The sequence below is a fragment of the Salvelinus alpinus genome, chromosome 1, assembly GCF_045679555.1.
Source record: "Salvelinus alpinus chromosome 1, SLU_Salpinus.1, whole genome shotgun sequence".
Lineage (NCBI taxonomy): Eukaryota > Metazoa > Chordata > Actinopteri > Salmoniformes > Salmonidae > Salvelinus > Salvelinus alpinus.
The window spans coordinates 64,852,806-64,878,170 of record NC_092086.1 but is presented as its reverse complement, the minus strand read 5'-3'; the positions used below and the strand labels follow the sequence as shown (position 1 = coordinate 64,878,170).

The 25,365-nt window shown below is 46.0% G+C and overlaps 1 protein-coding gene across 6 annotated transcripts in view; it reads left to right on the top strand.

Moving 5' to 3' along the window:
- LOC139583334 (actin-binding LIM protein 3-like) overlaps positions 1-25,365 on the top strand; it is a 106,239-nt gene that overhangs the window by 13,237 nt on the left and 67,637 nt on the right. For 5 of the 6 annotated variants that reach the window (XR_011676538.1, XR_011676535.1, XR_011676534.1 and 2 more), the window contains exon 2: positions 5,002-5,154. Coding sequence is in view for 1 of the 6 variants with exons in the window: in XM_071414319.1 (XP_071270420.1) it covers positions 5,002-5,154 (153 nt within the window). In the remaining 5 variants the exon portion in view is untranslated. The remainder of the gene's footprint in view (positions 1-5,001; positions 5,155-25,365) is intronic. The other variant, XR_011676530.1, reaches the window with a different exon arrangement.

Here is a 25,365-nt window from a genome sequence, read left to right as displayed (position 1 = left end):
CGCGCGGTCAGAGAGCTTGGGTGCCGTTGCTTGGTGGAATAAACAGCACCATCAGACAGAGAGCCAGATGAGTGGAGGATAAGAGGGAGCTGTCACTCTCAGTGAGTGGAGCTGTGGCTGAGGAAGTGAACTGGATGCTTGTCTCATGCATCTCTTCCTTCCTCTGTTCTCTTGTTCTCTCCTCTTCTCTCCTCAGTTGGGAGTGGATTTGTGTTGAATTGTAGGCCTACAGATTTGATCAGGTGTTACAGTAGAACTGCCATGCGAATGAGGATGATGATGACAACCATGCGTCATCATCTCTTTATTATTATTATTATTATTATTATTATGCTATTTTATTAGGATCCCCATTAGCTGTTGCAGAAGCAGCAGCTACTCTTCCTGGGATCAACAGAAATGACATACAACAAAAACAAAACAACGACAATAAATGCATTAACTCAACAACAACAACAAAACAACAACTAAAATGATCATATGACTGGCAATCAGGAGCACGTTTAACTTGAGACCTGTCTTTTGTCTACGTAGTCAGGCCCATCATTATCTCTTTTATAACGCCCCATCCTGTACTCCGTCAGCCTTGCAAACGGATTCGCTGCTGGTCTCCGGCTCTTGTCCACACTGAGTCTTAAGTGTGGGAGTTGTATACTATAGCAGTCTACTACAGACAAAGTCTGAGCCTTGGCTGTCAGCTCCAATCTAGGGCCATCCTCTCAGACACTAATCTCCCAGGCAGAACACACTCACACCGGTGACAGGACAATTAGCAGCACAATTTCGAGCTAATAGCCCTGATTTCACTGCAAGGCCAGTGGACCTCACTGGTGTGGTTATACTGTAGTAGGCCTACTAACGTCAAATGCTTGACGTAAAGCATTTGGTTTAAGGACTACTGTGGGGTTACTGTGGATTATGTTGTAGTGGATTAGAACCATAACATGGATATTTATGACTAAATAACCAGAAAATATATTGGATTAAAGTTTGTGGCATATTTCTGTCGGGTTTTATTGTGATACTGCATTTAGGCCGGATGTACACAGCACATCATCCTTTTGAGAGATGAGCCATTTTATCTACATGCATTGTTCCAGTAATGTCCATTGAGGGAGGGGAAATGAGTGTAAGGTTTCCTCTCCTCTAATAGGGATTTAGACAGTTCCACACAGGGGATGAGAGAACTGTAATGCCCCCTCTAAAAGACACTCTGTGTGTGTGTGTGTGTGTGTGTGTGTGTGTGTGTGTGTGTGTGTGTGTGTGTGTGTGTGTGTGTGTGTGTGTGTGTGTGTGTGTGTGTGTGTGTGTGTGTGTGTGTGCGCGTGTGTGTGTGTGTCGCACGCCTCGTCACCAAGCAGCATACATAGATTACACCTGTCCTCTCCTCTCATTGTGCAGTCTGGGACACAGGGTCCCATGGGCTGCACTGCCTCACTGTTCACACCCAAACAACCCTCACAAACACACCAGCTCAGGGAAATGATTCATCTCATGATTCATCGAAGGTGTTATGAATGCCAATGTCAAGTGCAGTATTAGGCCTACCAAATAAATAACCCATCCCACAAGAGATAAAAACATAGATTTTGTTGTGTGTGTTGTGTAGTGTTCACTTAAGTGATCAGGCTACTGCAGAATGATGGATAACCAGCTCAATGTGTGTTTGTTCCTTCCTGTGGTGGATGAATACAGCCTTTGAGTGGCTGGCGACTCTGTGAGTTATTTAGGAGGCCATTGTTTGGTGATCCTTCATGACGAAGACTTGTTGATTTCCCCACTCATCTTCAGCCCCCTTTTGTCTGCTGTCTGCTTTGCTTCTGCGTATGTCACAGACAGTCATGGGGCTGCTGTAGCTGTTCTGTATCACTCCCTGCTGTGAATAAATTCAGCTGGACAGCTTCAGACTCTGGCTTAACGTCATCCTGGGGCATCTTCTTAATGTGGCCTTCTCCTCCAAAGTGCTGACACTGAAAATGCACCCTGTAATCAATTGGATCCCAAATCCCACTTGATCTCTGGGTGGCTTTGCAAGAACCCTGGGTAATATGTGACTATAAAGCCCAGAATAAGCCAATATATTATCTCCAGTAGGTCTGTCTGTCTGTCTCAACAAAACATTGAAGCAGTCAGTAGGCAGGTCAACCAAGCACCAGTCACCATAGCTCTTCTGGGCTTCACTAAACCACTACTGCCTCATTCCCACACTAGCCTGATAGCTGCACTGTATGTTTTCTACTTCTCATCCCATTTTAGTGACATTTTCAGCCCTCTGTTAATGGGAGCCATTGGAAAAAAAGTAATCCTCCCAGACAGACAGTCTAGTTAGAGAGAGATAAGACCAGACAGACTTTGTTTCGAATCGCTCTTTTTCAAATTTCAAAAGTAGAGCTGGACCTGAGGACATGACCTCCTAACTGAGTGATGATGGGGCATTATGAATGATGGATTTTGGTCCAGCCAGAGGACATGCTGCACACTCTAGGGCTGTTTTAATCCCTTTTGGCGTTGGACTATTTTAGTTGTTTAGAAAGACTCTAAATAATAGATTTAGCTTCCAAAAATATCCCTAATACATACAGGTCGGGGAATATTCGGAGGTCTTGTGGTCAACCATGCTGCCTAATTTACTATTTGACATTCACATACTGTACACATTGTACATATTTCCATCTCTGACTGACATCTCTGAGAGATGCATACAAAGCTCTCCCACGCCCACCATTTGGAAATATGACCATGACTCTATCCTCTTGATTCCTGCTTCCAAGCAAAAACTCAAACAGGAGGTACCAGTGACACACTCAATTCGGAAGTGATCCAATAAAGCAGATGCTGAACTACAGGACTGTTTTGCTAGCACAGACTGGAATATGTTACGGGATTCCTCCGATGGCATTGAGGAGTTAACTACCACAGTCACTGGCTTCATTAATAAGTGCATCGACGATGTCGTCCCTACAGTGACCGTACGTACGTATGTCACGACTTCCGCCGAAGTTGGTGCCTCTCCTTGTTCGGGCGGCGTTCGGCGGTCGTCGTCACCGGCTTTCTAGCGGCCACCGATCTACGTTTCTTTTTCTAATGTTGTTTTGTCTTGATTGTACACACCTGGTTCCCATTACGTTAATATTATTTTCCCTATTTAACCCTCTGGTTCCCAATATGTTTTGTGCGTGTTTGTTCCTTGTTGAGTGTTAGATTGATGTGTTATGGTGTGTTTTCCCTGCGTGGAATTTATGGTTGTTTCTTTTCGAGTAAAGTACGTCATTTTACTCAGTTCTGTGTCCTGCGCCTGAGTCCGTTCTCACCGCTGCACACTGACACTTGACAACGTATCCCAACCAGAAACCATGAATTACAGGAAACACCGCACTGACCTAAAGGCTAGAGCTGCCCCTTTCAAGGAGCGGGAGACTAACCCGGACGCTTATAAGAAGTCCCCCGTCAATACAGGACTAACATCGAATCCTACTACACTGGCTCTGATGCACGTCGGATGTGGCAGGGCTTGCAAGCTATTACGGATTACAAAGAGAAATCCAGCCACGAGATACCCAGTAACTGTAGGACATGAAGAAAGCGCATGTAGACTCAATTAGACTAGCTGGCTAGCTAATTTAGCTAGCTACAGTATCTTAGCCAACTAGCTTCTCTTGGTTTGATGGAGTCAAGACAGGTACTACGTAATCATAGTAGAAAGAGGTGGAAGGGAAGCGCTACTAAGGTACACAATAGTACATTTTGGTAGACAGAAGGTGCTCTTTGGTAAAAGGGGTGAATTGGTCATTAAAAAGAAAGGAGGACCAAGGCACTCTTCATATAATGAATATAATGAATTAAAATGCCTTTGTTTGTATGGCATGTTCAGTAGAAACAAGGTTTTAAAGGCCATGCAGCCGAAACGCGTCGGATTTTTAAAACCTTGTTTCTCGTGAACATGCCATACAAATAAAGGCATTTTAATTCATTATATGAAGTATAATACGTAATCATATTGGATGATAAATAACCTAGGTATGACAAGCTAGAAGTTAGTCTACTAGCGCAAGTCTGCTTGGTTGGTTGCTGCCTATCCCTCCCTCCTCCTTGCTCCCATTTCACTCACTCAAAGTACACACACCGCAAGGCCCCTCCTCCACCTCCTCGAACTCGCGCTGTATCAGCTCTGGTTAATAAAATAACTTACAAATGGACTTTAATGCTAATTCCCTCAATCGGATCCGACCACGTCTATATGGAACTGGACGTCTTCGGGTCCGTTTGGGAACGGGTCTCTATATTGAAACATGTATTTATACATATTTGTCAGGGTGGGAAAGCCCCAGGTCCATTACGGAACAGGTCCAACTTTTTAGACCTCTACTTGAGGCCCGACATAACAATCCCTGTCACAACAGACAATGCCAGGAGCATTGTTTATGATGTCACAGAAACTGGTTTTGGGCCACAAATAGGGTGCTTTTTAATTTAGCATATTTTGCCCCGAAAAACTCAAATTAACTACAGTAACTGTTGGCTTTTCATTTTTTCGCTGTACCGTAACTGAATCCGAACCGCGACCCCAAAACTGCCAGATGTACCGAACTGTGGGTTTGGTGAACCATTACACCCCTACTGACGGCTGCATGTTAATTGCATTGGCAGGTCTAAAAGATGGCTCTGCCTGTGATTTAGGTCCACGCTGACAACCATACCGCAACCCTTTTTCTGAGGGTACTATACATTTTCCGGCTGTTCCTTGACTCATTAGCACTGATGAAGTTTAACATTGAGATTGACCTTGAGCTACACCTTCTGGTTGTTGGCTCTGTTTCCACAATGTATCTTTTCATCCAATTCACCACCGCAGATGTTGCCCCTTATGTTTTGCACTGTTGGGTACATTGCTGTTTTGTAGTGTCTGCTCTGCTTCTGCTAACAACTGAACAGATGTACGGTACAGCAGCTGTCCAGCACTTGTGATGGCTGATCTAACCACTCCTCTCCTGTGGTCTCTAGCAGGGCCGTACCAGCCCCCCCGAGGCAGCCCGAGCAGCAACAGCGGGCGTGGTGCCGCGACCATCCACTGTCTCCGCTGCCGGGAGGTCTGCAAGGGAGAGGTGGTGCGTGTGCAGAATTTCCACTTCCACGTCAAGTGCTTCACCTGCCAAGGTAAGACCCTCAGCTTCCTTCCTTTCTGTCTGTCTGTCTGTCTGTCTGTCTGTCTGTCTGTCTGTCTGTCTGTCTGTCTGTCTGTCTGTCTGTCTGTCTGTCTGTCTGTCTGTCTGTCTGTCTGTCTGCCCGTCTGTCCGTCGGTCTGTCTGTGTGGCTGTTCTCTAGACAGCCCAGCCTCCACCGTACAGCAGCACTCAGCCAGTCCCATTAGAAACCATTAGCTGTCAGAGAGAGAGACAGAGATTATGTGTCTCCATGACACCCCCTGGGCTGCTCAAAGGCTGTGATCAGGAGAAAAACACACAGCCTAAATAAAGGAATAGCAAGGGAAGCCTGCTGAGAGCTCACCATGGCAGACAAGAAAATAAAGACATGCTCAACTTCCATCTTGCAATTTATTTCCTTATTATTAAACCTATAAATTAGCATTTCATATTTTCAGAATGTTCTTTTCTACGTATTTCACCTAAGACATGAAAAGCAGCTTGTAGTGCCTTTAACAGTCTGTATTTGTAAGGAGAAGAATAGGCAAGCCATTTCATCTCCCATTGTCAGGAAGGATTTCCAAAATGCCGGCACTCACGTGGTCTTGTTTATTATGCAAGCTGTTGCTGTGGTAACGGTGTTAGGGGGCAACCTGCCTTAAATGATGGTTCCTCTCTCCGCCAGTATCAACCAATAGGAGCCCTTCCTGCACACTCTGGAGCACAGCAATCGGGTTTGCCATTACAACGTATAGAAATCTCCCTTTATCTCTCTTCTCTGACTCGCTCCTTTTCTTCCTGTTTGTCTCTGTTTATCTCTCGCCCCTCTCCCTTCTCTTTCTTTCATTATCTGTTCAGTCTCTCTTTCTTTCTCTCTCTGTCTCTCTCTCTCTCTCTCTCTCTGTCTCTATCTTCCTCTCTGTCTCTATTTCTCTCTGTCTCTATTTCTCTCTCTCTCTCTCTCTCTCTCTCTCTCTCTCTCTCTCTCTCTCTCTCTCTCTCTCTCTCTCTCTCTCTCTCTCTCTCTCTCTCTCTCTCTCTCTCTCTCTCTCTCTCTCTGTATCTATCAGTCCCTGCCTACTGTATTTTCCTCTTGTTTTCCTCTTTCCTCTTGTTTTCCTCTTGTTTCCACCATTAGAACCAGCAGTAGCACTCCCTCCACCCACACTCTCTCAGTCACGGTGCCCTACCAAGGCTAGTGAGAGTCTGAGAGCTGCAGACTGAGGGTGCTGATCTGACAGCTCCAGCTCCAGCTCCACCACCACAGACACCTCAGCTCCTGGCTGATCTGCCCTCCTCAGCCTCTCCTCCTACAGCAGAGAGGAGACTGGGCCCTGGGATGCGTGCTGGGGGGTATGCTGGTGGAGATCCTGCTGAGGATCAGGCCAGTGTGTGTAAGGGGTGGGGGGGTGGGGGGGGGGTGATGATGAGGGTTTGTAGTGGTCCGGGGGCTAGTGTTTGGTTGTGGAGGATGTGGATTGTGTGTAGGGTAAGGTAGGGCAGCTGGTTGGTTATGGAGGATGTGGATTGTGTGTAGGGTTAGGTAGGGCAGCTGGTTGGTTGTGGAGGATGTGGATTGTGTGTAGGGTAGGGTAGAGAAGCTGGTTGGTTGTGGAGGATGTGGATTGTGTGTAGGGTAAGATAGGGCAGCTGGTTGGTTGTGGAGGATGTGGATTGTGTGTAGGGTAAGGTAGGGCAGCTGGTTGGTTGTGGAGGATGTGGATTGTGTGTAGGGTAAGGTAGGGCAGCTGGTTGGTTGTGGAGGATGTGGATTGTGTGTAGGGTTAGGTAGGTCCGCTGGTTGGTTATGGAGGATGTGGATTGTGTGTAGGGTAAGATAGGGCAGCTGGTTGGTTGTGGAGGATGTGGATTGTGTGTAGGGTTAGGTAGGGCAGGTGGTTGGTTGTGGAGGATGTGGATTGTGTGTAGGGTTAGGTAGGGCATGTGGTTCCAGACACAGGAGTCAGATGGTTGGAGTCTTACAATGTTTATTAATCCAAAAAGGGGTGGGCAAGAGGATGGTCGTGTGCAGGCAAAAGGTCACAACCAGTTCAGAGTCCAATAGGTCCCGAAGGGCAGGCAGATTCAAAGTAAGGACAGGCAGGATGATCAGGCAGGCGGGAAGGTAGTCCAGAGTCAGGCAGTGGTCGAAACCGGGAGGACTAGCAAAAGAGAATAGAAAAGGAGTGCGTGGAAAAACACACTGGTTGACTTGACTAAACATACAAGATGAACTAGCCCAGAGAGACAGGAAACACAGGGATAAATACACTGGGGAAATAAGCGACACCTGGAGGGGGTGGAGACAATCACAGGGACAGGTGAAACAGATCAGGGCGTGACAGTGGTTGGTTGTGGAGGATGTGGATTGTGTGTAGGGTTAGGTAGACCTGGTGGACAGCAGGTGATTTTCCTAACCTGCCGCAGGTCTCAGGCGTTGAGCTCAGAAACACAGTCTATCCACCTGGTAGCCCACTGTGAGCTGATAGTGTCTGTCTGCCTTTCAGAGCAGATGTTTCCCACTGTAGTCTCACGGCTTTAGGCAGAGCACGCCATGCCTGGTCTGCTACACTGTGCATTTGTTTTACACTGGCCGTCATTAATCCTCAGGACGAATCTAATCTCCACCTGTGTACTCCTCCCACACACAGCAGATTTTTGGAAAGTTGTGTTACAGCAGCGGTACTGAGTTGGTGAAAGTGCGCCTGACCTTTTAACCGAGCCAAACAACAAGCCTATGCCTCTGTGTTGGAGTGGGAGTAAAATGGAATTAGGGAAGGAGGAAAATATTTAGTAAAAGCCTCATTGTTGTTGTTTTTTTGTCACGCACGTTTGAAGTCCTCTGCTCGGGTTGGGATGATGTCCCTTTTCAGTGTGTTGTGTGCTAGCTGGGAGGGAGACAGTGAGAGAGGGTGGGATGCAGCGATGCGCGGGGAACATCCATGCCAAGATGCCAATACAGACGGTCTGTGTTCCGACAGCCCAAGCATGAAATTGATTTTCCCTCACCACACAAAAAGCCATTGATGAGTCTTGTGGTCGCCGAACGAGCCATCATCCCACACTGGAAGCCAGTGGCCAGATGAAAACTGAAACGCAAATGTTTCATATTATACCTTATCAGTGTGAGGAAGCGTAAAGAAATACAATGACATGAGCACCTGGAAAGAACTGACCATGTGGAAACAGAATACCTAATATAGAATCCTGGAGTCAGCAGTCTATCCAGTATCCGCAGTCAGCAGGTACCTAACCAGATCAGCCTCTTAGTCTGGGCCCTCTCTGGCCCTCTCTCACTCTCTCTGGCCTGCATGGGCCTTCCCTGGCCCTTACTGGCCCTCTCTGGCCCTCACTGGCACTCTCTTTCTGAATGATGTCAGGTCTGGTGTAGAAGCAGGTAGTTAGCACAGAGGGTCTCATCTCTCCAAGACAATAGTTACTGTTGTCGCAATATTGTGGGCACTAGATTGTCTATGTTAATCCAGTATTCCTAAGAACAGGGTTTCCCAAACTCGGTCCTGCCCCGCCCCGGGTGCCTGTTTTGTTTTTGCCCTATCACTAAACAGAAGATTCAAATAATCAAAGCTTGATTATGAGTTGGTTATTTGAATCAGCTGTGTAGTGCTAGGGCAAACACCAACACGTGCATCCGGGGGGGCCCAGGACCGAGATTGGGAAACCCACGCCTTAGAACACCACAGAGTTGCGTACAAAGATGGAGGAGAACAAGTGAGAATTGCCTCTGAAGATGGGTGGCATGTAGCCTAGCAGTTAAGATTGTTTGGCCAGTAACCTAAAGGTTGCTGGTTCGAATCCCCGAGCCGACTCGGTGAAGAATCTGTCTAAGTGTCCTTGAGCAATGCGCTTAACTCTTATTTCTCCTGTAAGTCACTCTGGATAAGAGCATGTACTCAAATGTAAGATAAAGAGAGAGAGCAAACTTCCCCTGTAGGTGTATGAGAAGCAGTTTGGAGGTCATCTGTTTTAGGAGGCCTAGATTTTAGAAGAAGGTATGTATTATTTTGTGTTTTATTCAGATTAGCTGGTTGTTGAAGCAGCAGCTACTCTTCTTGGGGTCCACACAAAACATAAAACATGACTTAATACAGAAGAACATCAATAGTCAGGAACAGCTCAAGGACTGAACTACACAAATGTAAAATAAGAACAGTAGATAGCCGTGGAATTCATTATTGATTTGGAGACTGCGAAGAGACCCCTGGTGGCATGTCTGGTGGGGTAAGTATATATTAGTTGATTGTACAAACGTTTTGGAATTTTCAACACAATAGTGTTTCTTACAAAAACAAAAATGTATGCAGTCAACCTCTCTTCTACTTACATTTAACATTTTTTACATTTTAGTCATTTAGCAGACGCTCTTATCCAGAGCCATATACAGTTGGTGCATTTCTCTTAAGATAGATGGTGGGGCAACTACATATCACAGTCGTAGCACTGTAAGTCGCTCTGGATAAGAGTGTTTGCTAAATGACCAAAATGTCATGTAAATATTGTTTAAGGTCATGCCAAGGTTCTTTGCACTCTGGGAGGGGGACACCATGGAGTTGTCAACTGTGATGGTGAGAGACTGACATGCATACTGTTGACATTAGCCTTCTGTGTACATTGAAGGGCAAGACATGCTGCTCCGTTCTGGGCCAGTTGCAGCTTTTCTCGGTCCTTCTTTGCAGCACTTGACCATATCACTGGGCAATAATGCAGATTAGATTAAACTAGAGCCTGCAGGAATTGTTTGGTCGAGTGTGGTGTTAAAAATGCAGAAAATGTCTTTATCACAGACAGACCACTCCTCATATTTACAACGATTGAATCAATATGCCTTGACCATGACCATTTACAGTGGTAAGGTGACACAACATATATTACCAGATTCAGCCGCGGTCTAGAATTTAGGTAACCAAATCCTTTTAGTTTTATATATGTTCAGGACTAGGTTATTACTGGCCACCCATTCCAAAACCGACTGCAACTCTTTGTTTAGCGTTGCGGTGATTTCACTAGCTGAAATGGGGCCATTAGTGCAGTGATTTCGCTAACTACATATGGGCGTTATTGTCCTCAGGCAAAGCCACTTGGAGAAACAAAAATGTGTTAATAGACCAGAAAGAGAGTACCAAACCTCTCTGCCAATAACAACTCGTTTTCAGTTTCCCCTCCCACTCAGACCACTCCCAGACAGTCCTAGCAAGATTATTGCTTGAGAAATTGCTCTTTGCCAAGTTTTTTTTTTTTTTTTTTACCATTTTAATTGAAACAATCACAGTAAGGTACTTAATTGTCACCCAGAAATGTTTTGATATTGAGATGAAAACAGCTGCATTGGCCCTTTAAGGATTAAAGTAATTAATACTTTATAATATTGATTCAGTAGTTTTCCCTCAACAAGGGCTAATGATTCTCCGTTGGTCATCGACGTTCTGTTTAGATGAAATCTTCTACCGTATCAAGCCATGAACTCTTAAGTGCACTAATGAATCAACCATCTCTTCCAACTGGGTCTGTGGAGACTTCTCTTTTTGCCTCTGTGTTTCTAGCTTTGAACCTCACCGATCCACAGAGCCTATCTGTGTCAGAGACAATGCAATCTCTTGTTAGTTGTTGGGAGATGTGTTGGGAGATGTGAGTGAGCGTCCTTGGACAAACTCCAGGCAGTAGAATGAGTCCGCTGGGACCTGGCTGGGATTGAAGTGGGGAGGAGGCCAAAAAGGACAGGAAGGAGAGGCAAAAAAAGTAAATTCTATACAAACAGTGTCTGCCAAGCCATATATTCCCATTAGGCACAACTTGTGAGGACAGTATGAGTGGTGCCTCTAGAATGGAGGCTGTGGGAGGGGAAAGGAGAGGAGCAGGGCTGGACCTGCCCACTGTCTCTGTCTGTCTGTCCTGGGGGTATGGGGTGGAAGTCATCTGTCGGCCCATGGCGAGGAGGACAGAAGAGAAAAAAACAGGAGGGAGCTGCCAGTCTCTAGCCAGTCATACTGCAGAAATAGACCAGTAGCCTGCAGCTCCCACATTCATCTGATAAAAAAACAAGCACACTCAGACACGCACGCGCTCACACACGCGCACACACACACACACAGACACTCACCCACACTGGTCCAGTCTTCTTGGCATATACTGTAACTATTGTATCTAGATGAAAGAAGATAAAATGAACATTGTCATGAGGAGGGGAATTTTTTTGACTCATTGACGTTTATGATGCTATTTATAGGGATGCAACGTATCACATCTCTCTTTTTTTTTTACGGTGATCTAGTAGTGCACTTCTCTCTAAATCGTATCAAAGTTTATTGGTCGCGTACACAGATTTGCAGACGTTATCGCAGGTGCAGTGAAATGCTGGTGTTTCTAGCTCCAAAAGTGCAGTAATACCTACCAATACAAAACAATACACACATAATCCAAGAAATTAAAAGAAAGAAATTAAGACATTTCTGAACGAGCAATGTCAGAGTCCGGAATATATATATACTGTATATATACACACATGTGTATAGACATTATCGACAGTATATGAATAGAAAAGTTGGGTAAAGCAGTAGTTATATAGGATGAGCCATGACTAGAATACAGTATATACTGTACATATAAAGTGGGTAAAACAGTATGTTAACATTATTAAAGTGAACAGTGTTCAATGACTGTATGCCTTTAGAAAGTATTCATACCCCTTGACTTATTGAACATTTTGTTCTGTTACAGGCTGAGTTCAAACTTGATGAAATATATTTTTCTCACCGATCGACATACAGTACAATACCCCATATTGACAAAGTGAAAACATGTTTTTAGTAATTTTTGCAAATCTATTGAAAATGAATTACAGAAATATCTAATTTACATAAGTGTTCACACCCCTGAGTCAATACATATTAGAATCACCATTAGCAACGATTACAGCTCAAAAATTTTTACAAAATAAACAATTTCACTTTGACATTATGAGGCATTGTGTGTAGGCCAGTGACACAAAACCTCAATTTAATCAATTTTAAATTCAGGCTATAACACAACAAAATGTGGAAACGGTCAAGGGGTGTGTGTCACGCCCTGACCTTAGAGAGCCTTTTTAATTCTCTATTTGATTAGGTCAGGGTGTGATTTGGGTGGGCATTCTAGTTTTTCTATTTCTTCGTTGTCCGGGTATGGTTCCCAATCAGAGGCAGCTGTCAATCGTTGTCTCTGATTGGGGATCATACTTAGGCAGCCTTTTTTCCACCTTTAGTTTGTGGGATCTTGTTTTTGGTTAGTTGCTGTGTTAGCGTTACAAAACTTTACGTGTCGTTTATTCTTTCTTGTTTTTGGTTTTCATTTAATAAATTGATGATGTACGCCAACCACACTGCACCTTGGTCCAATCCATCTCTAAACGAACGTGACAGTGTGAATGCTTTCTGAAGGCAAAGAAGTCTCTAAAGTGCAGGGTAGAGTACCGGGTGGTAGCCGGCTAGTAACAGTGACTAAGGTTCAGGGAGGATACTGTGCAGGGGCTCGGTTGGCTGAGGTCCTTGATGACCTTCTTGGCCTTCCTGTGACACCGGGTTCTGTAGATGTCCTGGAGGGCAAGCAGTGTACCCCCGGTGATGCGTTGGGCTGACCGCTCTGACCTCTGGAAAGCCCTGCGTTAAAATTGCCATACGGTGATACAGCCCGACAGGATGCGCTCAATCAGAGGCGTCATGCCCCCTCAGATTTGGCTTTTTTTGTCTTGTTGTTTCTCTGTAATAGCCAACCAAGAAGCCTTTTCATGCTATCAATCAAGTTAGAGTAGCTAGTTTGTCTAACTATTTTAGCTGGCATGCTCGCTGGTAAGGTTGGTAGAATTTAGAAAGCAAGAAATAACTAAATAAGAATCACATTCCTTTCAATCTTTTACCCAGATTTTTAGCAGCGATGCAGAGAAGCATATTTCTGGAAACACCAGTCAGGAGGATACAGACAGCTCAAGAGGTATGCTTAGATAGACATATCTTTGACATTGAATTAAGCATAATGATTATGGCGCTAGATTGCAGGGAAAATCTGTTTCAGGTGTTTGAAAAATGCAATATTCTCCAACTTCTGGACAGCCTCCTGACCACTGTCGTGACGTGACTTTCATTAATGTGATGACTGTTATTTATCGAACCAACTAACTATGTTTAATTGTTACCCGATTAAATTAATAATGTAACAATTAACTCATTCGAAATTTGGGGCACCACGGAAGAGGTTGTTTATAGAGTTACCATCTCCCGAATTAAACTCTAAAAGATATAAAAGTTATATATTGAAAACAGTCACTTATTAATCATTACCTCATATCAGTCTCATCAGAACATTGCATACTCCTTGGATCCGCAAGAACCCCAGCTTTACTTAAGATTCAGCACTACACCAAATTTGTTGAATTATTTATTTACTAACTAACTAAATAATAACACAGAATAACATGAACACTTAACACATGAGAAAAAGTCCTAACAACAGCAGGACTGCTTGGTTACCACAAGAGGGAGGGTTAGATAGGGAGAGACAAAGAGAGAGTCAAACTTATCGTTGATACATTTGGAAACTACCCTCAAAGTAATAATTTACTCTGCACATGACCCACCACTCGTTTGGGTAAGAGACCATGAATGTATTTACGTGTATATGTCTTTGTTTGTCTCTCTGTTGAAATCAATCAATCCTCGGTGTAAGGCTCTGATTGTCCTTCTTCTTAGTTGTCTTGGTAGTGTAGTGGAGTGCTCAAATAGAACAGATACTCAGATGCACCAATGATTATCTGAGATGATGTGTTCTCCTTCCCACCTCGTGTTTTTAGTCAGAGTTTGAAGCACTTTACACACACCTGCAGACTGGCAATGTTCAGGTCTATTCTGGGAGTTATTTTCTTCACCTCAGTTTGAGGTTACATTCTAACCATTTCCAACATGTAGCTAGTCTGGTAGGTCCACCACAGTCTCATGTCTTTTAGTCTGATATGTTAATTCTTACCCAGTGCTTTTAAGCACTCTTGTCGAAAATGTTCGGTTCCATCACGCTGAGAAGCTCTCTGACCTAATTTGGAGCATGGCTAGTTACTGTGCAAAGTTTATATGAAAAACAATTATCTCATTAGACACTAAATCACATTCCTATCTTAACAAAAATAGTTGCATCCATTTTCCTATCACATTGACAACGTATTGGATGGACACTTGAAAGATAAAATGTGTACACTTTCCAAGTTATTCTTTAGATCCCCACTGACCATTCTTAACATTCCTATCTTAGAAATATTGTTCCAATATTCACATTTTGGGTGTTTTTGGCGGCAAAAGTCTTCTGTGGGACAAAAGCATTACTTTGGTTGATACTGAAAAGCAGGAGGGACATTCCCCTAATTTATGACAGAATGTTAAGGTGTCAAACCCCTCTCCTCTTCATCGTCAGCCATTTGCCAAGATGATTTGAGGCCTTGGATCCTCAGCCAGGAGAGTCATGACACCACAATCCAGCTATCCTCATGCACTTTGTGCCCCCACAGATTTTTTGGGGTGCATGATGCCCCTGCTCTCAATGGTGCATCTGTAGAAGTTTGTGAGAGTCTTAGGGGCCAAGACAAATGTCTTCAGCCTCCTGAGGTTGAAGAGGCGCTGTCACCACATTGTCTGTGTGAAGGGACCATTTCAGGTCGTCAGTGATGTGCACGCCAAGGAACTTCAAGCTTTTGAGTTGGACATGTGCGTGGCCACGAAGTCATGGTGAACAGGGAGTACAGGAGGGGGCTGAGCAGTCACCCCTGTGGGGCCACCATGTTGAGGATCAGCATGGAGGACGTGTTGTTGCCTACCTTTACCTTTACCACTTGGGGTCGGCCCGTCGGGAAGTCCAGGACCCAGTTGCACAGGGAGAGGTTCAGACCCAGGGCCCTGAGCTTAGTGATGAGCTTGGAGGGCACTATGGTGTTGAAGGCTGAGCTGTAGTTGATGAACAGCATTCTTACATAGGTACATGTGCAGTGCATTTGGAACGTATTCAGACCCCTTCCCTTATTCAAGATTTGTTACGTTACAGCCTTAATTCTAAAATTGATTGAATACTTTTTTTCTTCATCAATCTACACCAATGTATATAAAAAAACAGAAATACCTTATTTACATACGTTTTCAGACCCTTTGCTATGAGTCTCGAAATTGAGCTCAGGTCCATCCTGTTTCCATTGATCATTCTTGTGATGATTCTACAACTTGATTGGAGTCCACCTGTGGTAAATTGAATTGATTGGACATGTTTTGGAAAGGCACACACCTGTCTATATAAGGTCCCACAGTTGACAGTGCATGTTAGAGCAAAAAAAACAAGGCATGAGGTCAAAGGAATTGTCCGTATAGCTACGAGACAGGATTGTGTCGAGGCACAGAGCTGGAGAAGGGTACCAAAAAATGTCTGTAGCATTAAATATACCCAAGAACACAGTGGCTTCCATCATTCTTAAATGGAACAAGTTTGGAACCAGTAAGACTCTTCCTAGAGCTGCCCACCCGGCTAAACTGAGAAATCGGGGGAGAAGGGCCTTGGTCGGGGAGGTGACCAGGAACCCGATGGTCACTCTAACAGATCTCCAGAGTTCAATCAGGCCTTTATGGTAGAGTGGCCAGACGGAAGCCACTCCTCAGTAAAAAGCACACGACAGCCTGTTTGTATTTTGCCCAGAGACTGGTCAGCATGAATGGAGCAAAGTACAGAGAGATCCTTGATGAAAACCTGCTACAGAGCGCTCAGGACCTCAGACTGGGGCGAAGGTTCACCTTCCAAGGACAACAACCCTAAGCACACAGCCAAGATAACAGAGGAGTGGCTTCGGGATAAGTCTCTGAATGTCCTTGAGTGGCCCGGCCAAAGCCCGGACTTGATCCTGATCGAACATCTCTGGAGAGACTTGAAAATTGCTGTGCAGCAATGCTCCTCATCCAACCTCACAGAGCTTGAGAGGATCTGCAGAGAAGAATTGGAGAAACTCCCGAAATACAGGTGTGCCAAACTTGTAGGGTCATACCGAAGAAGACTCGAGGCTGTAATCACTGCCAGAGGTGCTTCAACAAAGTATTTATTCAACATACAAAATATGAATTTCTCAAAACTACACTTTTGTTCATTTGAAGACATATTGTTTGGAACAATATACTCTACAAGTACAGTACATCACATTTCCAGAGTGGGCTCTGCTAATTCTGAAGGTATGATACATTTTATGATCACTACAATACAGGGAATGGGAAAGGGGATTCAAAAGGAACTCCCTCTGCTGGTGACTTGCTGAATGTGCAATCCTGAAGGAGGGCTGTGACTGGTTAATGGCCTATAATGTCAATTTCTCTGTATAAAATGGGTCATATCATTAAAAGTACCAGAGAGTCCACTCTGGAAATGTGATGTGTTTGAAGAGAATATTGTTACAACCAATATGTCAAAAAAATAAGCTAAATCAAAAAGGGTAGTTTTGAGATATAAAAATTTATATTTATAATGTCTGATAAATGAATGTGAATATGTGTATTTCAGAATTTAGGCATACTCAATATTTGAGAGAACACTGTAAGGAGTATAATGCCACCAAAATGTTGTCTGTATCATGTACAGTTCACAGATCAGGAGGCGCCTATTCTGTAGGTCTAAAATAGGCCTAAAATAGCCAATTTCAGCATGATTTAACAAAAATGTTGTTTGTGATACAAATGTAGAAAACACGTTAAACATCCTTCCTCCCAATGAAGTTCCTATGTGAGAATTGCCAGAACAATCTGAGATACCAAAAATATGTTCCTCTCCCGCTGTGTTGGATTCGCCCTCCTCTAAAAACTGGGCTAATATGATCTTGTATCTCTGACAACTTTCCACAGAAAGCCATGGAGAGAGATTTGGGTGTGTTTGTTTTTCGCCTGACTGACTGACTGACTGTCTGTCTGTGTCTTCAGATATACTGTAACTGCCTGGATGAGATGAGCCAAACAACATATTGTAGGATGCCAGCAGGAGGCCTCCTCTCCTTCCCCCCATCTCTCTCCATCTCTCTATTCACTTTGCCAACAGTAAACATGGAAGATGGGAGCTGTGTAAAGTCGTTATCATCTCTGTCTTTGCCAGGCTGGCAGCACTGCTGCCGCTGCTGCCGCTTTGTAGCCTACATCCCACTGGCTCTCCCCTCCAACAATGACTACAGGGTAGCAGATATGAACCCGTTTTTCATTGCGGTGATGCCTGCCATCGCTTCTCTCTTTCTCTCGTCCGTCTCCATTTCTTTCTCTCTCATCTATCTCTCCATGTATTTTTCTCTCTCTTTTTCAGTCTCTCCGCCTTTCTCTCCCACACTAGGGAGCACTCACTGTATAGCAGAGGTCTTCACATGTACGGAATTAAGCATTAGATACACTGCCAGTCCACAGTTTTAGAACACCTACTCATTCAAGAGTTTTTCTTTATTTTTACTATTTTCTACATTGTAGAATAATAGTGAAGACATCAAAACTATAAAATAACACTTATGGAATCATGTAGTAACCAAAAAAGTGTTAAACAAATCAACATTTTATTTTATATTTGAGATTCTTCAAATTAGCCACCCTTTGCCTTGATGACAGCTTTGCACACTCTTTGCATTCTCTCAACCAGCTTCCCCTGCAATGCTTTTTCCACAGTCTTGAAGGAGTTCCCACATATGCTAAGAACTTGTTGGCTGCTTTTCCTTCGCTCTGCGGTCCTACTTATCCCAAACCATCTCAATTTGGTTGAGGTCTCTCCTTCTTGGTAAAATAGCCCTTACACAGCCTGGAGGTGTGTTGGGTTATTTTCATGTTTAAAAACAAATGACAGTCCCACTGAGCTCAAACCACATGGGATGGTGTATCGCTGCAGAATGCTGTGGTAGCCATGCTGGTTAAGTGTGCCTTGAATTCTAAATAAATCACAGACAGTGTCACCAGCAAAGCACCCCCACACCACAACACCTCTTCCTCCATGCTTCATGGTGGAAAATACACATGTGGAGATCCTCCGTTCACCCACACCGTGTCTCACAAAGACACAGCGGTTGGAACCAAAAATCTCCAATTTGGACTCCAGACCAAAGGAAACATTTCTACCAGTCTCATGTCCATTGCTCGTGTTTCTTGGCCCAAGCAAGTCTCTTCTTCTTATTGGTGTCCTTTAGTAGTGGTTTCTTTGCAGAAATTCGACCATTAATGCCTGATTCACACAGTCCTCTGAACAGTTGATGTTGAGATGTGTCTGTTACTTGAACTCTGTGAAGCATTTATTTGGGCTGCAATTTCTGAGGCTAGTAACTCTAATGAACTTATCCTCTGCAACAGAGGTAATTCTGCATCTTCCTTTCCTGTGGCGGTCCTCATGAGAGCCAGTTTCATCATAGCGCTTGATAGTTTTTGCGACTGCACTTGAAGAACCTTTCGAAGTTCTTGAAATGTTCTGTATTGACTGACCTTCATGTCTTAAAGTAATGATGGACTGTAGTTTCTCTTTGCTTATTTGAGCTGTTCTTGCCATATTATGGACTTGGTCTTTTACCAAATAGGACTATCTTCTGTATACCCATCCTACCTTGTCACGACACAACTGATTGGCTCAAACGCATTAAGAAGGAAATAAATTCCCCAAATTAACTTTTAACAAGGCACACCTGTTAATTGAAATGCATTCCAGGTGACTACCTCATGAAGCTGGTTGAGAGAATGCCAAGAGTGTGCAAAGCTGTCATCAAGGCAAAGGGTGGCTATTTGAAGAATCTGAAATATAAAATATATTTGGATTTGTTTAACACTTTTTTGGTTACTACGTGATTCCATATGTGATATTTCATAGTTTTGATGTCTTCACTATTATTCTACAATGTAGAAAATAGTGGGGAAAAAACAGGAAAACCCTTGAATGAGTAGGTGTTCTAAAACCTTTGACCGGTAGTGTATATTGAACCAACCCGATATTGAAGCATATGGGGAATACAAGCCTGATGATTCTAATGATTTCAAATGAAGAGCCTACTGTGATGGAGTTGAAATTAAAGCATACTTGTTATTGGCGATCCAGTTGTACACTCCACCTCAGAAGAGGAGATGGAAGGCTCTGGGTTACAGTGTCCACTTCCCTGGGAGTAGCAATATCCCCCCTACTAATGACGGCCTGGCTTATGACCTATACTGCCCTTCACCCTGCCTCCTCTCCTCTCACCTCTCCTCTGATCTATTTCCCTCTTTCCCCGTCTGCTGTCTGTATGACTGGACTGGCTCCTGTGGAGTAGGACACCGTTGTACATACTCTGTAGAAACCTTTCCTTTAAATCATTGCAGCATGTTTCTGTTCTCCTGTTTCTCTCCCCCTTTGCCTGTCTGGATCAGCAGATTGGGCTGGATCTGGAGCTGCCGGGAGGATGTGGACTGTTTATTAATGTGCTTGTTCTCTGTTCACGCTAAGAAAAAAGCGGGGGGGGGGAAACATTTTCTTTGAATTGAAATCGAGGGAACCTACCCTGCAGTTGTTCAAAAAATTATGCAACTTTCGTACTATTGAGTATACGTGTATACTTGTTAATTTATGACCCCTCAATATCACTACTACGTTACATTCCTAGATTAAACCATGTTTGGGTGATATAATGACATAGTTAGGCCTATATGAATAGAAGTGAATGATTGGAAGAGAGATTGAGTGTGTCAGTGCTTGTTTACAGTGGCAGGCTCCGTTAGCCATGAAGGTTCATGGGAGGATTATGAAGGTCACGCAGGTAATCAGGGTGCTGAGTCTCTTACTACGCTGTCATGGATCAGCTCCAAGCTCGTGTCTTGGCCAATCGAAATCGCCCAAACGCTTAATGAGCCATTTGTTTGGCTCACGTGATTACGAACAGACTGAATGTAGACCTGAATATCGGTCCGTTTAGAACCAAGTTTGAACCTTTAACATGGTTCTAAAATGGTAATGTGGACGGGGCTTACTGTCTGTCTGCCCTCATACTAGACTGTTGGCTGGAATGTTAGAGGGCTGAGGGGGGAATGTAAGACAGACAGGGAACTATTTAACATGGAGTGTAATGCACTGACAGGTCACAGGTCAGAGACCTCTTGACTCTCTGCCCCCACCCTCAGCCCTATGCAGGTCCCCCAAGGTGTGACCTCTGTCCTGCTGGGTCAGTCCTGGTCAGTCCCAGCCCAGTGGGTGATGGGCGGGTGTACCTCTGACCCTCTCTCAAACAGCTGCCCATAATACGCCACAGCGCCACTGTCTCTGGCTACGTTTGGACGCTGACGGTCGCTTTTGATCGGCGTGTAATGTGTGCGGGATTCAGAGTTGGTGATTGGTGGAGACTATTCCTGGTTGCAAGGATAGTCGTCTGAGAGTGAGAGAGAGAGAATAATAGAAAGAGAGAGAGGGGGGGGGTTGGTGGTGGTAGAGGGGGTTCTGTTGCCATGGCAACCCCCTGGCTGCCCCATGTTTCTTATCGCCAAGCCAGAGAGAGAGAGAGAGAGAGAGAGGTTTTTGCTGCCAGCATGTCTGGTGCTCTGTGTATGTGTGTGTGTGTGACAGCCAGGCCTGGGCTGTGGCTGCAGCTGGGACCTGGGACCAAGAGTCTGCATTGCACCGTAGTAGCCCTGGCTGGCCTGGCATGCTTCTCCCAGATTGGTGATAGATGGCCAGGATAATCCCTTTGCTTACTGCTCAGCAGGCCCAGAGCCAGAGCTAGGGATTAAGACATACTACTGCTGTCTGTCCATGTCCACTTTCCCTAATCTGCCTGCCAGAAGAATGTTCTGAAAAATGGACACAATATGAAATATTTGGGAAACAAAAGCTCTGCTTTGAGAGGAAAACGTAAACATTGACCACAGGAGAGAGGACCGCAGAGACAATATGTACGTAATATGATGATAAACTGAAACTATATAGCCCAATATGATACTATATGGCAGGTTGAGAGGATTGTGGCGCCACCGTGGTGAAGTTGTGTGTGTGTGTGTGTGTGGTCTATGTAACACAAAGCCCGTCCAAGCATGCCAAATTGACACACACAGACAGGTGGGATTAGTGACTGCTCGTCCTCTCTGTTTGGGAATGCAAAGGCATCCTATGACCGGGCTGTGGGAAATGCACTGTGGGAATCTGATGTCATGACTCTGTTCGCATGCTAGGCAATATCCTTGGATGTTCTTGGGGGTAGTAGGGTGCCTTTTGGAACCCATCCTTTGTGTCTCTGTGGGAAGCTGTTGGGAGGTGGGTCTGTGGAGATGCTAAATTCATCTGTGGTTGGGTCAACACTAGAGGTCGGCCGATTGCGATTTTTCAACGCCGATACCGATTATTGGAGGACCAAAAAAATCAGAAACCGATTCATCTGACGATTTTTATATAGATATTTGTAATAATGACAATTACAACAATACTGAATGAAGACTAACTTGGTTTCTTAACCTGTTCTAAACCCAGACTAACTCAGGTTCTAAACCTGTACATGTAGGTAGGGGTAAAGTGACTATGCATATGCAATTCCCTGATGTAGCGATGGAGAACTCTGAACTCCAAGGAGGTGTCACGTTCCTGACCTATTTCTGTTAGTTTGTTGTATGTGTTAGTTGGTCAGGACGTGAGTTTGGGTGGGCATTCTATGTTGTCTGTTTCTATGTTGGTTTAAGGGTTGCCTGGTATGGCTCTCAATTAGAGGCAGGTGTTTGGCGTTCCTCTAATTGAGAGTCATATTTAGGTAGGTTGTTTCACAGTGTTCGTGGTGGGTGGTTGTCTCCTGTGTCAGTGTTTGTCGCACCATACGGGACTGTTCGGTTTGTGTTGTACATCGTCATTTTATGTGTAGGCTATTTTCCCTGTTCGTGCGTTCTCGTGTTTAATGTAAGTTCGTCGTTCAGGTCTGTCTACTCCGTTTGTTGTTTTGTTAGTTTATAGTTAAGTTCGTGTTTTCGTCTTGTCTTTAATAAATATTATGTGTTCACAACCCGCTGCGCCTTGGTTCCCTCAATACTCCTCCTTTTCGGTTGAAGAGGAGGAGGACCACCGTTACAGAACCACCCACCAATCCAGAATCAAGCAGCGGTGTAAACGGAGTAAGGGACAGCGCAAGAAGGAGGAATGGACTTGGGACGATGTATTGGACGGTAAAGGTTGCTACACATGGGAGGAGATCCTGGCTGGAAGGGATCGCCTCCCATGGGAACAGCTGGAGGCACTGAGGAGAGCAGAGGCAACCGGAGAAGGGAACCGGAGTTATGAGGGGACGCGTCTAGCACGGAAGCCCGAAAAGCCCGTGAGTACCACCCAAAAATTTCTTGGGGGGAGGCTAAGAGGTAGTGGGCCAAGGGCAGGTAGGAGACCTGCGCCCACTTACCAGGCTAACCGTGGAGAGCGGGAGTACGGGCAGACACCGTGTTACGCAGTAGAGCGCACGGTGTCTCCTGTACGTGTGCATAGCCCGGTGCGGGTTATTCCACCTCCCCGCACTGGTAGGGCTAGATTGGGCATTGAGCCAGGTGTCATGAGGCCGGCTCAACGCGTCTGGTCTCCAGTGCGTCTCCTCGGGCCGGCATACATGGCACCTGCCTTACGCATGGTTTCCCCGGTTCGCCTACATAGCCCGGTGCGGGTTATTCCACCTCCCCGCACTGGTCGGGCGACCGGGAGCATTCAACCAGGTAAGGTTGGGCAGGCTCAATGCTCAAGAGAGCCAGTACGCCTGCACGGTCCGGTATTTCCGGCGCTACCTTTTCGCCCCAGCCCAGTACCACCAGTGCTTACACTACGCACCAGGTTTCCAGTGCGTCTCCAGAGTCCTGTTCCTCCTCCACGCACTTTTCCTATGGTGCGTGTATCCAGTTCGGTGCCTCCAGTTCCGACAACACGCACTAAGCCTCCTGTGCGTCTCCAGAGCCCTGTACGCACTGTTCCTTCTCCCCGTACTCGTCCTGAGGTGCGTGCACTCAGCCCGGTGCCACCAGTGCCGGTACCACGCACCAGGCCTATAGTGCGCTTTGAGAGGTCAGTGTGCCCTGTCCCTGCTCCCCGCACTAGCCTGAAGGTGCGTGTCTCCAGTCCGGTGCCTCCAGTTCCGGCACCACGTACCAGGCCTACAGTGCGTCTCAGCCGGCCAGAGTCTGCCGTCTGCCCAACGGCGCCTGAACTGCCCGTCTGCCAAGCGCCTACAGAGCCTTCCGCCAGACAGGAGCCGCTAGAGCCTTCCGCCAGACAGGAGCCGCTAGAGCCTTCCGCCAGACAGGAGCAGCCAAAGCCTTCCGCCAGACTGGATCAGCCAGAGCCATCCGTCTCCGCAGCGCCGTCTGAGCCATCCGTCTCCGCAGCGCCGTCTGAGCCATCCGTCTCCCCAGCGCCATTTGAGCCATCCGTCTCCGCAGCGCCATCTGAGCCATCCGTCTCCCCAGCGCCGTCTGAGCCATCCGTCTCCCCAGCGCCGTCTGAGCCATCCGTCTCCCCAGCGCCGTCTGAGCCATCCGTCTGTCCCGAGCCATTAGAGCCGCCCGTCTGTCCCGAGCCGTCAGAGCCGATAGTCAGTCAGGAGCCGCTAGAGCCAGTCGTCAGTCAGGATCTGCCAGAGCCGCCAACCAGACAGGATCTGCCAGAGCCGCCAACCAGACAGGATCTGCCAGAGCCGCCAACCAGACAGGATCTGCCAGAGCCGCCAACCAGACAGGATCTGCCAGAGCCGCCAACCAGACAGGATCTGCCAGAGCCGCCAACCAGACAGGATCTGCCAGAGCCGTCAGTGAGCCATGAGCGTCCAGAGCCGTCAGCCAGCCATGAGCGTCCAGAGCCGTCAGCCAGCCATGAGCGTCCAGAGCCGTCAGCCAGCCATGAGCGTCCAGAGCCGTCAGCGAGCCATGAGCGTCCAGAGCCGTCAGTGAGCCATGAGCGTCCAGAGCCGTCAGTGAGCCATGAGCGTCCAGAGCAGTCAGCCAGCCATGAGCGTCCAGAGCCGTCAGCCAGCCATGAGCGTCCAGAGCCGTCAGCCAGCCATGAGCGTCCAGAGTCGTCAGCCAGTCATGAGCTGTCCCTTAGCCCAGAGCGGCTATTTACCCAGAACTGCCCCTCAGTCCAGAGCTGTCTCTCTGTCCGGAGCTGCCTTTCAGTCCGGAGTTGCCCCTCTATCCTAAGCTACCTCTTTATCCTGAGCTACCTCTTTATCCTGAGCTACCTCTCTATCCTGAGCTATCCCTCTGTCCTGAGCTATTTCTCTGTCCTGAGCTACCTTGTCCCGGAGCTGTCCTGTATCTTGGTGTTGCCCCTTAAATTAGGTGGGGGAAATAAGAGGGTGGTCATGATAAGGGGTAAACGTAAGCTGGGATTGACTATGGTGGGGTGGGGACCTCGTCCAGAGCCTGAGCCACCACCGTGGTCAGATGCCCACCCGGACCCTCCCCTAGACTTTCTGCTGGTGCGCCCGGAGTTTGCACCTTAAGGGGGGGGTTATGTCACGTTCCTGACCTATTTCTGTTAGTTTGTTGTATGTGTTAGTTGGTCAGGACGTGAGTTTGGGTGGGCATTCTATGTTGTCTGTTTCTATGTTGGTTTAAGGGTTGCCTGGTATGGCTCTCAATTAGAGGCAGGTGTTTGGCGTTCCTCTAATTGAGAGTCATATTTAGGTAGGTTGTTTCACAGTGTTCGTGGTGGGTGGTTGTCTCCTGTGTCAGTGTTTGTCGCACCATACGGGACTGTTCGGTTTGTGTTGTACATCGTCATTTTATGTGTAGGCTATTTTCCCTGTTCGTGCGTTCTCGTGTTTAATGTAAGTTCGTCGTTCAGGTCTGTCTACTCCGTTTGTTGTTTTGTTAGTTTATAGTTAAGTTCGTGTTTTCGTCTTGTCTTTAATAAATATTATGTGTTCACAACCCGCTGCGCCTTGGTTCCCTCAATACTCCTCCTTTTCGGTTGAAGAGGAGGAGGACCACCGTTACAGGAGGGGTCATCTCAAGGGAATCCTTTTCTGGCCACCTCATCTCGTGGTGTCTTCTTAGAGTGGGATTGACTCACTGGGTTCCTGGAAAATAAATCCATTAGATTGACTCTGTATGCTAACTAGAATTGATGACTCTAGTCTAAACTGCTGCTCCACTAGGGAGTGAGTAATATGATTGCCTCCGGTTGAATGAAATGAAGAATCCAGGGGCTGAACAAGGCTGACGTCATTCACAGCCTCATCTTA